The 15,594-nt window shown below is 41.3% G+C and overlaps 1 protein-coding gene across 1 annotated transcript in view; it reads right to left on the bottom strand.

Moving 5' to 3' along the window:
• The window catches only part of CCDC148 (coiled-coil domain containing 148), a 328,164-nt gene that overhangs the window by 174,098 nt on the left and 138,472 nt on the right, over positions 1-15,594 (bottom strand). Inside the window, exons 6-7 of the mRNA XM_066280374.1 lie at positions 4,786-4,924; positions 1,235-1,441 (exon numbers count right to left, since the gene is read on the bottom strand). Coding sequence (XP_066136471.1) covers positions 1,235-1,441; positions 4,786-4,924 — 346 coding nt within the window. The remainder of the gene's footprint in view (positions 1-1,234; positions 1,442-4,785; positions 4,925-15,594) is intronic.

Raw genomic sequence — 15,594 nt, 5'->3', positions numbered from 1 at the left:
TTGAGGACTCGCACACAGCCCATCAAGGTCTCCCAACATCTCTCTTCACAGATCCTCTTTCCTCTCCATAGCTTGACCTGTTCTTACATCTTCAATGTGAATGAGAGATTCATGAGTCTTTGAACCAGCACAGATATTTACATTACAATTACACTCTGCATTTTTATCTAGCACCTCAATCTGGTGCAGCATCTGTGGCTTGGGGTTGGCTACCCCTGATCAGGACTTTAATATTACCTCTTGTTGTTACAGTAACTTCAGGTGGAAACATATAAAATTGTTGACTGCTGACTATTTTGACCTAAAAAAATGCAATTATATATGGTTGGAACTAACAATTTCATTCAAAATAGGCTTTTTAGAAAAACTGAACTTTAGGTTGGATTTTAAGAAAAGGGAAAAGTGGAGCCCTGGCCGGTTGGCTCAGCGGTAGAGCGTCGGCCTAGCGTGCAGAGGACCTGGGTTCAATTCCCGGCCAGGGCACACAGGAGAAGCGCCCATTTGCTTCTCCACCCCTCTGCCGCGCTTTCTTCTCTGTCTCTCTCTTCCCCTCCCGCAGCCAGGGCTCCATTGGAGCAAAGATGGCCCGGGCGCTGGGGATGGCTCTGTGGCCTCTGCCTCAGGCGCTAGAGTGGCTCTGGTCACAACATGGCGACGCCCAGGATGGGCAGAGCATCGCCCCTGGTGGGCGTGCCGGGTGGATCCCGCGGTCGGGAGCATGCGGGAGTCTGTCTGACTGTCTCTCCCTGTTTCCAGCTTCAGAAAAATGAAAAAAAAAAAGAAAAAAAAAGAAAAAAGAAAAGGGAAAAGTGGATTCTTAAATGAACATCCATGCCTGACCAGGAGGTGGCGCAGTGGATGGAGCGTCGGACTGGGATGTGGAAGGACCCAGGTTCGAGACCCCGAGGTCGCCAGCTTGAGTGCAGACTCATCTGGTTTGAGCAAAGCTCACCAGCTTGGACCCAAGGTCTCTGGCTCAAGCAAGGGGTTACTCGGTCTGCTGAAGGCCCGCGGTCAAGGCACATATGAGAAAGCAATCAATGAACAACTAAGGTGTTGCAACGCGCAATGAAAAACTAATGATTGATGCTTCTCATTTCTCTCCGTTCCTGTCCGTCTGTCCCTGTCTATCCCTCTCTCTGATTCACTCACTGTCTCTGTAAAAAATAAATTAATTAATTAATTAAATGAACATCCAGGCAAATACTGAAATGCCTTCTGCAAAGCATCTCACCTTGGCTTTCAGATCAGCACAAAATTTCTGTTGCTTTTTCCTGTCCTTAGCCAACTTCTTCTCTGTTTCATGAGTTGCATAGGCCTCAGCAAGTGTCAGCACAGCCTTCTGGATGAAGCCTCTCCTATTCTTATGCCAATTTGATATTATGATCTTTCGCTGCTCCCTAGCAAAGCGATATTGGTCACAATGTTTCTCATGTACAACCTGAAAAGATAACAGATGGTTGTAATTACACTTATAATGAAAGCGGGCTTATGCCTTATGTCATTGTTACAAAAATGAATAAAAGGAATTATAACAACTGATTTTTAAAAACTGGGAACAGCCTGACCAGGGAGTGTTGCAGTGGATACTGCATCGGCCTGGGATGCAGAAGACCCAGACTCAAAACCCTGAGGTTGTTGGCTTGAGCACAGACTCATCTGGCTTGGGCATGGGATCGTAGATATGACCCCTTTGTCGCTGACTTGAGCAAGGGATCACTGGCTTGGCTGGAGCCCCCATCAAGGCATATATGAGAAAGCAATCAATGAACAACTAAGGTGCCACAACTATGAGTGATGCTTCTCATCTTTCTTTCTCTCTCTCTCTCTCTCTCTCTCTCTCTCTTTCTCGCTAAAAAAGAATAAAAAATAAAAACTGGGAACAAATATCTTTTCTTTTTTTTTTTTTTCTTACAGAGAGAGTCAGAGAGAGGGCTAGATAGGGACAGACAGACAGGAACAGAGAGAGATGAGAAGCATCAATCATCAGTTTTTCGTTGCAGCACCTTAGTTGTTCATTGATTGCTTTCTCGTGTGCCTTGACCACGGGCCTTCAGCAGACCGAGTAACCCCTTGCTCGAGCCAGCAACCTTGGGTCCAAGCTGGTGAGCTTTGCTCAAACCAGATGAGCCCACGCTCAAGCTGGTGACCTCGGGGTCTAGAACCTGGGTCCTCCGCATCCCAGTCCGACGCTCTATCCACTGCACCACTGCCTGGTCAGGCAACAAATATCTTAATAGTTAATACAACAACCAGACCAGGTTCCAGTCCCAGAGTTCTCAGGCTGTGACTAAGCGGTGACTGAGGACGAATCATTTACTGTTTTAAAGTCCATAGTTTCCTTGTATAGGTTAGAGCAGGGGTCCCCAAACTTTTTACACAGGAGGCCAGTTCACTGTTCCTCAGACTGTTGGAGGGCTGGACTATAAAAAAAACTATGAACAAATCCTTGTGCACACTGCACATATCTTATTTTAAAGTAAAAAAACAAAATGGGAACAAATATATTTAAAATAAAGAACAAGTAAATTTCAATCAACAAACTGACTAGTATTTCAATGGGAACTATGGGCCTGCTTTTGGCTAATGAGATGGTCAATGTGCTCCTCTCACTGACCACCAATGAAAGAGGTGCCCCTTCCGGAAGTGTGGCGAGGGCCAGATAAATGGCCTCAGGGGGCCGCGTTTGGCCCGCGGGCCGTAGTTTGGGGACCCCTGGGTTAGAGTCAGATCAGGTTACTTCCACTTCTATGTGGCAATGAATCTATGAGCAGAAAGCATTATTTCCCCTACATATAATTTCAAAACAAAACAAAAAACTCTATGTTTAAATCAGTTTTAGTTGTTTTATTTTTACAGAGACAGATAGATAAGGACAGGCAGGAACAGAGAGAGATAAGAAGCATCAATCATTAGTTTTTCATTGTGACACCTTAGTTGTTCATTGATTGCTTTCTCATATACTTTAAGTATTCTTAACAATTAGTTTAAGTTATTCCATTTGACATGTGCTAATAAACATAAAAAAGTTGTTACAATAATCATGAAAATTCAGTTTGCTTTTGATTACTGAAATATAAGAAGTTAAGATATTTTAACTTGAAGTAACTATAGCAGTGACATTAGCCTTCCCGTCCCACACTCCTGAGGGGTACGGCACTACCACATCAGTACCAGAAGTTTCTATTGGCTGTGAGTCCCAGCCAGGGAAGATCTCAGGCTCAAGGGGAGGAGGAAGACTGGAGACAGCCTGAGTAGCTGGAAAAATCTGTTGGTGATTCAGAAAGGTTCATTATATAAAAGTGTGTCTCCTGATATTGAGAGTCTCTGACCTAAATAATTCTTTATTTTGCCAGTATAGACCATGTTTCTCAATTTGATACATTATGTAACCTCTAAACGTTATGAAAAAAGAAGGTAGCGAGCAAGATAAGGTTGGTCCTACCTAAAATAATAATTTAGGTATGGTTAATTACGTCCATGATGAAACAGGCTATGGCTTCACTTAAACCAAACATCAGTTTCTAAAATCTGTTCTGTAAACTTTTTAGCTTTGTTCCCAAAAGCCAAAAATATACTTAAAACCTGCCAAACTTTAGGAAAGGAAGCATACACCATGCAGAAATGCATACTAATCAACCCAATGTAAGAAGTAAATGTAAAAATCTTTATTACATAAATAGTAGGCAAATATAAAAGTCTACAAAGATAAAAAATGACAGCTGGTCACAGAAGCAACTATATTCAACAGGGAATGAAAAGAAAGATCTAATTTAATAAATTAAGATTTTTTAAAAATTCTGGAGTGAATTATTTATTATAACAGCACGGGGTTATTTTTATGTAACAATTATCTGCTATTTATAGGTCAGAATTAAAGGAAATAATTATTGGGTGGGAAGGTAGGGGAGAGGATAGATGATGCTCATACCAGCTGTGCGGCCTTTGCTTCAATTTCTTCATCTGGAAAATAAGGATAACAAAGGTACTTCCCTCATCTACTGTTACGCCTGTTACAGGAGTTTGTTTACACATGACTGACATAAGGTAAACTCTATACACGTGTTACAGTTATTGTCACTTGCTTAGTGACAAAAACGCAGATTATATCATAGTATTTTATAGCATGGCCCATTTAAAAGTTGAGACTATGCATGTTTGCTTACATATATATTTTAAGGTTAGTTATTTTGAAATTAATTGGTGACATGGTAACTTTTGTTTTCTTATTTTGTCAATAAAAAAATGAAACAATAAGTTTCCAGGCCCTTCTCAGGGAAACTTGAGTCATAACTGAATTTGAGGCATTTGTGTTTTAGAGCCATTTAGAGGGATCAAGTGGATTTGTGATGGTGGGGACGATGTAGGTAAGACCCAGCCCCAAGGCAAGCGTTGGCTTCCCCATGACTAGAAGGACTGAGGCGTGGCAGCTCTTTGGATGAAGAAGCAGGCGTTCCACTTTCAGGTGAAACCCAGAGAAGAAAATACCTTGGATGGTTGGCAGGTCAACGTATAGACACCGGAAGGTCGAGTCGGAGCAGAGCAATCCAGGCAGCCACCGTGAAGGTCTCTGGGACAAGTAGGCACGGAAGAGTAAATGTGGCCGGTGGGGTCACCCACCTTCTGATGGACTGTGCAAACTTGAAAAATGACAGATTTTCAACCTATAACCCTATTATTTTCTAGAATTAGGAAAAACTACATTTTAGAGCACCGTTTAAAATATATATATATTTTACTCAAAAATTATGGACCATGGAAACAATTTAACTGGCCAGTACTCACCAAAGTATGCCTAGATTTGTGAGGAAAATATCTTTGCAACATGTCCAGATACAGAGTCCTCCTGCCACACAGATCTCCAGGATACTGATCCAAAACAGCCTGGTAAATCCAGTGGTCTTCCCCACTTAACTGGAAGTTTCTGGAAGCAACAAAATTATCGCTACAAATTGTTAAGCAATCATGGAGTTTGAGGGACCTCAAATTGTTCAAGCAAATGATAAGGATTACATAAAATGAAGTCCTTTTTTCATCTAACACATTAGCCAAATTAAATGTCTGCTATTAAAAAGGTTCTAAATTCTAATACAGTTAATTGGTTCTTTCAATCCTTTATTTGGTCTTTCTACAAGTTCCAGGAATACTTCGAAGAAGTTTGACAATAAGACATAGCATTTTAAAAATATTTATTCTATCGCCTGACCAGGCGGTGGCGTGGTGGATAGAGCGTCGAACTGGGATGCTGAGGACCCAGGTTCGAGACCCTGAGGTGCCAGCTTGAACATGGGCTCATCTGGTTTGAGCAAAAGCTCACCAACTTGGACCCAAGGTTGCTGGCTCGAGCAAGGGGTTACTTGGCCTGCTGAAGGCCCACAGTCAAGGCACATATGAGAAAGCAATCAATGAACAACTATGTGTCGCAATGCGCAACGAAAAACTAATGATTGATGCTTCTCATCTCTCCATTCCTGTCTGTCTGTCTCTGTCTATCCTTCTCTCTGACTCTCTGTCTCTGTTAAAAAAAAAAAAATATATTTATTCTATCTTGTTTATATATTTAAAATAATTACCAATAAATAAAAAATTTTAAATACTGAGAAAGAAATGATTAAACATATAGATTAAAAAGAAATTTTGCTTATTCATTGAAATTCCTATTTCTAGATTGGAGGAAAATACAAATGTACACAGTTAAATGAACAATTACACAGAGGAAACTAAGGCCAAAGGAATGCACTTCATTTAAGCTTGGACTGTAAAAGCAAGTCTAAAATTATTTTTCACTTTATCTTCTCCACATCCAGCTTTCTGGGGGTAACAGTAGACATTGGCAATAAAAAGATAACCAATTGCATTAAATTTCAGGTCACTAAAGAATCATTTGTAAAAAGCATCCTTTCAAGTCACATTAGCAGTAATATACCCGCCATGTTCCAAAATGCCTCCTTCACTTCAGAACACTCGCAGACACTGACCTGGTTTGTCTTCCTGTGTAAAGTACAGTTGACCCTTAAACAACACCTGGCCCAGTCAAAACTCCAGTTATAGCCTTTGACTCCACAGTCAGTTTTTATGCAGTGGCAGATTCAACCAATTGGACCTCCAAAACACTATTTTTAATCTGATTGCTGGAAATATGCAGCTGAGAAACCACAGTTGGGAATGTAAAAATATTGTTGGTTGAATTCACAAATACAAAACTGCAGATTGTAAGGCCCAGTTGTATTTACTGAAAAAAAAAAATCCTCATATAAGTGGACCAACAAAGTTCAAACCCCTGTTGTTTCAAGGGTCAACTGGTATAAACAAAGCCCTATGCAGAGTGAAAAGATTGCAATATCAGCTTGAAGTCTAAACTGAATTAATTTCTCTTTATTATTCTGAGATTATTTGCATATTATTTCTCTTTAATAAATTGGAATAATCAAACACAAATGCAATCAGAGGAAATGTTATTAGCAACAAATATTTCTTTTGTTCCAGATGAAGACTTATTCCTTCTGTATCAATGGTCTTTTACTTTAAAGTTAACTGTACAATACAATTAAAAAAATTTTTCAGGCCCTGGCCGGTTGGCTCAGTGGTAGAGTGTCGGCCTGGCGTGCAGAAGTCCCGGGTTCGATTCCCGGCCAGGGCACACAGGAGAAGCGCCCATCTGCTTCTCCACCTCTCCCCCTCTCCTTCCTCTCTGTCTCTCTCCTCCCCTCCCGCAGCAAAGCTCCATTGGAGCAAAGATGGCCCAGGCGCTGGGGATGGCTCCTTGGCCTCTGCCCCAGGCGCTAGAGTGGCTCTGGTCGCAACAGAGCAACGCCCCGGAGGGGCAGAGCATCGCCCCCTGGTGGGTGAGCCAGGTGGATCCCGGTCGGGTGCATGCGAGAGTCTGTCTGACTGTCTATCCCCATTTCCAGCTTCAGAAAAATACCAAAAAAAAAAAAATTTTTTTTTCAGCTTGACCAGGCAGTGGTAGAGTGAATAGAGTGTCAGACTGGGACATTGAGGACTCAGGTTTAAAACCCTGAGGTCACTGGCTTGAGTATGGGCTCATCTTGCTTGAGCGCAGGTTCACCAGCTTGAGCCATGGAGTTGTAAGTTTGACCAAGGATCATAGACATGATCCTATGGTTGTTGGCCTGAGCCCAAGGTCGCTGGCTTAAGCAAGGTGTCACTGGCTCAGCTGGAGTCCCCCAGTCAAGGCACAGATGACAAAGCAATCAATGAACAACGACTGTGATGCACCTATGAGTTGATGCTTCTCATCTCTCTCCTTTCCTATCTTTCTCTCTCTTGCTTAAAAATAATGATAATAATAATAATAAACTCTTTAAGTCAGTAATACTAATGGGAATTCCACTGTCTTCACACAAGTTTATCTAGCTTCTGTAAAGCATTTCTTTATCCTGGTAAGTAGTAAGAGAGAAAAAAAATTCTTTTTTTCTTCTCTATAATGGGAAGATAAAGCAGATAAGAGGTACTCTACCAGGAAGAAGGATACTCTATAGTTCTTCAGTGTGAAAAAATATATGTTGCTGAGAAACAATTTGAGATTGTTGTAAAGTAGCGTACCTTAATTCTTCAGGTTTACGTAGAGACACCAAGGCAGAATACAGGAGAATTTTTAGAAGGAGATTTATTAATAAGCTGGCTGCATATGACTTACATGGGGTATAGCAAACCCAAATCGTGTGTCCCAAAAATAGTCTTGTAGCTAGTTATATAGACTTGATCACATATAGGTTGAGGGAAAAGGAGGGGGAGTATGATATAATAATTAATTATTAACAAGCTTATAACATTTGTCTATAGGATATATAAAAAACATTCCTACATATTAAAACTAACCAGGTAACACAATAGTGATGTCATTTAACATATCAAAGACATTCACAAATCTTTTAGTGTCTACCTCCCATTCCTTCATCAGGTATATGTTACTCTCAGTACTCCAGGAAGAGAGGAAGAGTTAAAATCAGTGTAGGATATGTAAATATTGTCTCTTATTGAAAGGGAAAGGAAGTTCTTCTGATAACCTTTAGTCCAGGGGTAGTCAACCTTTTTATACCTTATGAGGGGATTCCCCTTCCAAACAATAACATTTGCACCTCTCTCTCCCCTCCTTGCCGCCTTCCATACGCCAAGAAGAGTCTTCAGGAAAGAAAATGCCATGTTAAATGTTGACTTATTCTTTACATTAGTCTTTTATATTCATTTTATATTAATTTCTTATTATTTTTAGTATTAAACACTACATTTATTCTCTATAAAATGTGTTTTTGGTATGTATTTTGGAGTGTCTAGAACAGAGGTAGTCAACCTTTTTATACCTACTGCCCACTTTTAGTATCTCTGTTAGTAGTAAAATTTTCTAACCGCCCACCGGTTCCACAGTAATGGCGATTTATAAAGTAGGGAAGTGACTTTACTTTATAAAATTTATAAAGCAGAGTTACAGCAAGTGAAAGCATATAATAATAATAATTACTTACCAAGTACTTTATGTCAGATTTCGCTAAGTTTGGCAGAATAAATCTTTATAAAACAACTTACTATAGTTAAATCTATCTTTTTATTTATACTTTGGTTGCTTTGCTACCTCCCACCATGAAAGCTGGAACACCCACTAGTGGGTGGTAGGGACCAGGTTGACTATCATTGCTTTATTCTTTCAGAGAACTATAGTTAAACTAAATAACCCAGTTGTCCTTGTAAGCCAGGAAGCTTCCACATCCTTCTCCCTCCATTCTTTAAAGAAAGAAGGGGGCAAGAAGCCTGACTTTTCTTTAAAATGACATTGCCAATACTAAGTTTTACAGTTCTTTGGCACCTTACCACAAGATGAGTTCATTTATTGAACACCTTGAGTGTACTTCTCTGTCTGAATCAGTTAGGCATGTATAGACAGTCAAAGGCTTCTGCAAATAAAGCATTTCAAATAGGGGTAGTAAGCCTGGAGAAAGGTTTGCCTGAATGTACTTGGCATTGGCAACACCCTCCAGTCTTCAAGAGCAATATCTCTGGTCCTCTCTCAAGAAACTCATTTTCATTCATTATAACTTAAATACATTTTAGTAGCAGAGTTTGCCACATAAACGACACCACAGGCACAACAATGAATAAACCTAAAGACCATGTCCTCATTATTGTTTTTAAACTGTTTCTGTAAGCAAAGGGACTGGAACAAGGTTTGAATTTCCACTTTTATTTGATTAAAAATGTGGATGGGTGGGTGTGAGAATGTGTGCTAGGGGAAGGGAGTGACAGAATCTCAGTTCAGTAATCTTTTTGTTTTCTTAAATTGTCATTCATCTGCATAATGGATGCTGTTGAAATCAAAACAGATAACCTTTATTAGCTAGAATTCCCATTACCAAGACCGCTGATAATTCACAGATGCATGTTGTTTCTGTGGAGAATTGCTGAGCCATTTGGGAACTGCCTCAAGCAGGAGGCTCCTCTCCTACACGTTTTCAAGAGCTAACCACAACAAATGATAGATTAGTTGATGGAGGGCAGGGAGGGGACCAAAGTACAGCCCACTAGCCTCAAGATACTGTTTGTGTCCAGTTTTACTGTGGGAGCAAAGTACAGCTCATTCCCACTGAGATCTCCTCCTTGCATAAATATTTCTCCTCCTCCATCTTGCTTCCCTCACCACTCTTCTCCAGAGAGCACTGCCCAACAAATCACTTGTTACCACCTCTGTCTCAGCATTGCTTCTACTGAACCCAACCTAAAATAATCTACAAGCAATCTTACCCATAATTTTCAAAAATAGTTTAAATCCTTTGGTAAATGAAGTACTTCTAAGCTCATTGTTTTTATGGTCTCTCATCTTGAATGGTGGTGCAAGATTTTTCCCAAAGAGAAAGTGCAAATAGCAAACATTTATAAAAATGCTTTTCAAAGAAAAGGATGCATTAAGCAGTGTACGTTGCTATAAATAAATACAGTAGTGGAGATTTATGGCACTTAGTGCATTTTTATACATTGCATGAATGTATTAATTACATGCCATTTTAGTGAAAATACTAAAACCACTTAAATGTATGAAATGATAATAAAACATTAAAACCAAATATGTCGTAACCAATGATCACATCTATTTTGCTCTTCTTATTGATTTTAGAAACCTCACATCTCAACAGCTTTTTCCAATTACCACAATTACACAAATTACAGGTCATTTTTCTAGTATATGTGAAATAAAAACATCTCAAAAGAAATCATATAGAAACACTCACAATATTATTATTTTTAGAGTGTTTATAGCAGTTTCCACAGCCGCAGGCTTAAATCTTGAGGTAAATATTCACATCAGCAATACTAATGGCACAGTCATACATCTCCATTAGGATGCTGTTTGTGAGGAAGAAAACTCCCACTACTATATATATTCTGAGTCTTCTGAATGGTAAAATTCTAAGAGGAGTATTCAAACATAATGGCCTCTTCATAATATCAAAGGAGTCATTGCTAACTTAGCCTCTAAAATAAAATCAAATTTAACATATCAACATATCTAAATTAAAATCTGGACACTTATCTTTCCTAATCAAACTTTTATCTTCCAATTATACAGAAAAATCTATACAAAATAGTTTAGATATATAAAATAACAAGGGGTTAGCTTTTACCTTTCAAAGTTCTGGTTTAATTTAACTGCTTTGCTGGTGATTATGATGACAGAATGAGCTAAATTTCACAGATATTGAAAAATATTTTGACCACTTATCTCCTTTCTAAATTTAGAAAAAAAGACTATAATTTTTTTAAAAAAGTTAAAGAAGAGTTTAAAATTATCTTAAACTTTTGCAAATTTTACAATATCTTAAGACAGAAGATCTTTAGCAGGTCTCCACAATTTCTGTTCTTCTTGTCCATCCAAATTTTCTAATTTAAATTGTTTCATAGTTCTTCTCTTTAAAAGAGCACTGTTAGTCAAATAAGTTTGTAAATATGATATATATGTTTGCTCACTTACAGTTTGCATTGGGTGTGGGGGACAGGCTGTAAGCAGGCAGGGTCCTTATAGCCTAAGGCTTAGTATTAAGACTAAGCCTTTCCTACCCTTTTAATACTAAGATCTTTTCAAAACTAAGCTTTTCCCCACATCCTTGACTGTTGCATGATGTAGGGTGGTGAACTCTTATGAGGAATCCCATTTATGCCTCAGATAAGTGACTTTGTATCAGAGACTTCCTTGTTTGTATATTGGATTAAAGGTTTGGATTTCTACACTATAAAGTGGGGCAGAGGAGCCCATGCTGGAGGAGAGCAGAGAGTCCATGTGGAGGAGAGGAGAAGCAGCCAAGATGGCAGAGTGCTGAAGGAGAAGCCAGTTTGTGCAGAGTTTGTGCAGAGAGGAGATGGGGAACAGAGATGAATAAGGCTGGTGAGGTACAAACCTTTGATCAGTGGCTTTGGGAGCTCTGAATGGAAAAGGAAGTGTTTTCCCACAGTATTTCTTGCCCACCGGGTGCAAGCTAGAATTAAAGCTAATGGCCCACCAGTTCTTGGCTCCGTTGTTTCATTACCATCTGTCCAAATCAAATGCGAACCTGCATGGGCCAGGTGGCTGTGATGGTGGCTGTGGCTACTGGCTTTACATTTGGCATAGTCTGTGGCAGGATTGGATACAGATCGATATGGAGTCACCACCACCTTTGAGCAGTGGAGTAGAGGACTGGTTGCTGTTATGGTTCCCCATGGCTGTCTTTTTGGGGGCCATAGGCTGGCTGACTTTTATAGACATGTGTGAGGAAATCAAGAGCTCTGTGGATGAGGCTGCCAAGACCTGCAGACTGAGCAGTGGAAAGAGCTGGAGCAAACATGGGAAAGAGATGCCAACCCTGGAGCTGGAGCAAGCACTGGAGGAGGCTGACCAGGTTTGTGAGATTCATTTGAAAATGGAGCAGTCGCTGTAGAAAGAATCACAGGTTCGTGAGTTGCAGCTTGCCCTGGATGTTGTAGAGAGCCAGCAGTGGCAGGAGGCCGGGGCTGAGGCCGGAGATGTGGCTGCAAGGCCCGCGGAGCAGTGGCAGCCAAGGGCTCGAGCCTGGCAGCAGGAGCTGGCTTACAAGCTTACAAGCTTGTTGGGCAGATAAAATATATTATGCTCACTTTGTTAAAGATGGCACTGCCCACATGGAAGCCTGTTGCCCAGGTAATGGTATTGGTTGCCCTTCTTGCATGTGATGGGCGTGATTATGTTAATGTGTGTTGGGAGCGGGCTGTGGGCAGGCAGGATCCTTGTAGCCTGGGGCTTGGTTTTGGGATTAAGCCTTTCCCACCCTTTTTGATGTGGGGTGGTGCACTCTCATGAGGAATCTCATTATGCTTCAGGTAAGTGACTTTGTATCAGAGACTTCCTTGTTTGTATACTGGATTAAAGGTTTTGGTTTCCACACTATAAAGTGGGGCAGACCAGGAGCTTGCTCTCTCTTGGTTCCTGAGATTAGTTTTAGAGGAGAGAGCAGAGAAAGGAGAGCAGAGAAAGGCCACGTGGAGAAAAGGAGAGGCAGCCAAGATGGCAGAATGCTAAAGGAGAAGCCAGTTTGTGCAGAGAGAAGAAGGAGATAGGAACAGAGATGAATAAGTCTGGTGAGCTAGAAACCTTTGATTCTAGGAAACTCGGATAAGTCAGTAGCTTTGTGAGCACTGAATGAGTGGGTTTTGGAGCCCAGTGTATGTTTTTTACTTGCCCATCAGGTGCAAGCTAAGATTAAGTTAATGGCCCACCAGTTCCTGGCTCCGTTGTTTCATTACCATCTGTCCAAATCCAATGCGAACCTGCATGTGAATGGCCACGATGGCGGCTCCTGGCTTTACAAAGCTTTACAAGCACACTAAGATTTTAGTTTCCAAGTTTATTGAGCCATTGTAAGGCCAGTGACTGTGGCCATGCAGATTCAGGTTCACATTGGATTAGGGCAGACAGTAAAGGAACTGTGGAGCCAGAAATTGGTGGGCCATTTATTAAATTCTCGTAATGATAGACGAACAAACAGGCAAGAAAGACCGCTTCCTTCTCACTCAGGGCCCCTAAACCTCTCAGGACTCTGGACTCACTGGACTCATTCTCTGGATTCCCCGGATTCACAATCCCCACCAGCCTCAGCACTCGCCAGCCAGATAGGCCAGGTGGATACACCCCTTCTCCAGCAAACAGTAGCAAACAATCACCCCTCCCAAGCAGGATGGCAGTCTGCAATCTGCAGCCCTGAGGGCAAGCACCTGAAGCCTTTCACAGGCCACACACACATGGCACTGCCCTGCACCAATGCAAAATACAAGTGAGCAACCCTAAACATATTTGTTTACCCAACATGCACTTCTAACACTTCAGAAATTTTTTGCCTGCAGAAATATGATCTATTTACCACTCAGTCTCCACCCACCATCTCCTGCCCCCAAATATTAAAGTGCACTGATACCATTTTATCATGATTTCTCAGGATGTGAGATAAAATACGTAATTCTGAAAAGGAGGACAAGCAGGCGTGAGAATTCAACCAGACCGAGGCTGATTGTCTCCCTATTTCTACCTATTTGAATCATTCCAAAAGTCCAAAATTGACTTACAATTAATTTAGCCACCAGGTTTCTCAGTAGCCATGTTTAAACTATTTGCCCAGGATCTGGTTATATAACATCAAGATGCATTTGAACCCTGGCCGGTTGGCTCAGTGGTAGAGCGTCAGCCTGGCGTGCAGAAGTCCCGGGTTCGATTCCCGGCCAGGGCACACAGGAGAGGCGCCCATCTGCTTCTCCACCCCTCCCCCCTCTCCTTCCTCTGTGTCTTTCTCTTCCCCTCCCACAGCCGAGGCTCCATTGGAGCAAAGATGGCCCGGCACTGGGGATGGCTCCTTGGCCTCTGCCCCAGGCGCTAGAGTGGCTCTGGTCACAACAGAGCGATGCCCCGGAGGGGCAGAGCATCGCCCCCTGGTGGGCAGAGCGGAGCCCCTGGTGGGCGTGCCGGGTGGATCCCGGTCGGGTGCATGCGGAAGTCTGTCTAACTGTCTCTCCCCGTTTCCAGCTTCAGAAAAAATAAAAAAAAAAAGATGCATTTGAGTGGAGGAGAGGCAGCAAAGGCTGGCAAATAAAATACATAAGGTTGAGAGGTACTTCATCAACAAAAACAAGTCTATGAAACTAACCATTGTGTTTACAAACTGGCTGAAAGTTGTTTTACATTTTCTCAGAGTGAAGGGAACTTTCCAGCCAAAAGGTAATTAGGGCTTCCTGAAGCTAGCTGGTGCGCTTATCAGCATCTGACTACTGCCTTGAGATTGGAAAATGGCCACAGTGAATCTGGCCTAAAGAGAAACTCTTATCTCTACAAGTGTAACATTGTCAGGGGACACCTAGTGTTCCTCCACTAAAGAGCATGGTCTCAGCAAGCCCCTGGTGGGTTAATGTGGATAAAAGATAGCTCTGACACATTGCATCTGATTCTCTAGATCCAGAACAATGATTTTCAACCAGTGTGCCACAAAAAAACTTTAAAACATGCAATACCTGACTATTTAGTCAGAGGCACTGTCCTCTTTTCCCTTAGATTGTCAAATTAAAAAATGACGACAGCCAGCACAACAGCCATTCAGTGTGAATGAATCAAAATTATAGCTACTTCTTAGTGTGACAAAGAATTTCAGTAATTAGTTGGTATGTACCATAAGATAAAAAAGATTGAAAATCTAGAAAATATAGACCCATCCAAACACCAAATCTAATCAGCCTGGTTCCTGAAACTCTTCCCACCCACTCCCACCCCCACCACGCCCATTGTCCAAATACAAACCAATCTTTGATTTTCAGCCTGGTTTACAGGGAGCTCCCTTATTTCAGATTCATTTCTGACCAACAGAACCTGCACCTTAGGTTTTGTTTTGGTGTTCCCACAGGATCAATTCCCACTTAGCGGTTCTCACGTTCAGGTCCCGAGGCTCTGCCCAGTCTGACTAAGCAGGTGAACATTGACAGCCAGAATACAGTAGGCTCTAAGAGTATGGTCAAAATTCACTGAATTGAAGAATTAACAACTATAAAGTGGCCCATAGGGTGAAACCAGATCTTGCACCAGCGTCCAAAGCCGCATTTTCCTGAGGGGTGACAGGTAAGTGAAAATATGACAGGGTTCTAAAAGGGATAGCTTCAGAATTTCCTAAAGGAGCGTTTAGCCATGGAGATCTGTCCAGAAGAGAAGGCTAAGTGACTTATTTGAAAGACACAAATTTTATTTTCATAGCAAGCATGCAGTTTTAACTTATACATTTTTAAAAGAGTAGTTTGTGTAGAAAGCTCAACTTTTGTTCAGAATGTGTATTTTTTTGGAGGTAGAATGTGTTCTTGGGGGATGATGGCAAGCTTCCTAAACCATTCTTTGTCCCTACATACATCCACCACTAATTTTAAGAGGCAATGTAATTTCTAGTGGAAGTTTTGAGATAATATGATCAAAATAAAACTGCCTGTTAAAAGTAAAAACTAATGACTCAACTAACCCACATGCTAGGTGTTGGGCAGATAAAATATATTATGCTCACTTTGTTAAAGATGGCGCTGCCCACATGGAAGCCTGTTGCCCAGGTGATG

Source organism: Saccopteryx bilineata, chromosome 5 (genome assembly GCF_036850765.1).
Source record: "Saccopteryx bilineata isolate mSacBil1 chromosome 5, mSacBil1_pri_phased_curated, whole genome shotgun sequence".
NCBI classification, from domain to species: domain Eukaryota; kingdom Metazoa; phylum Chordata; class Mammalia; order Chiroptera; family Emballonuridae; genus Saccopteryx; species Saccopteryx bilineata.
Note: the sequence above shows the minus strand (reverse complement) of the source record. Positions and strands in the feature narration are given on the sequence as shown.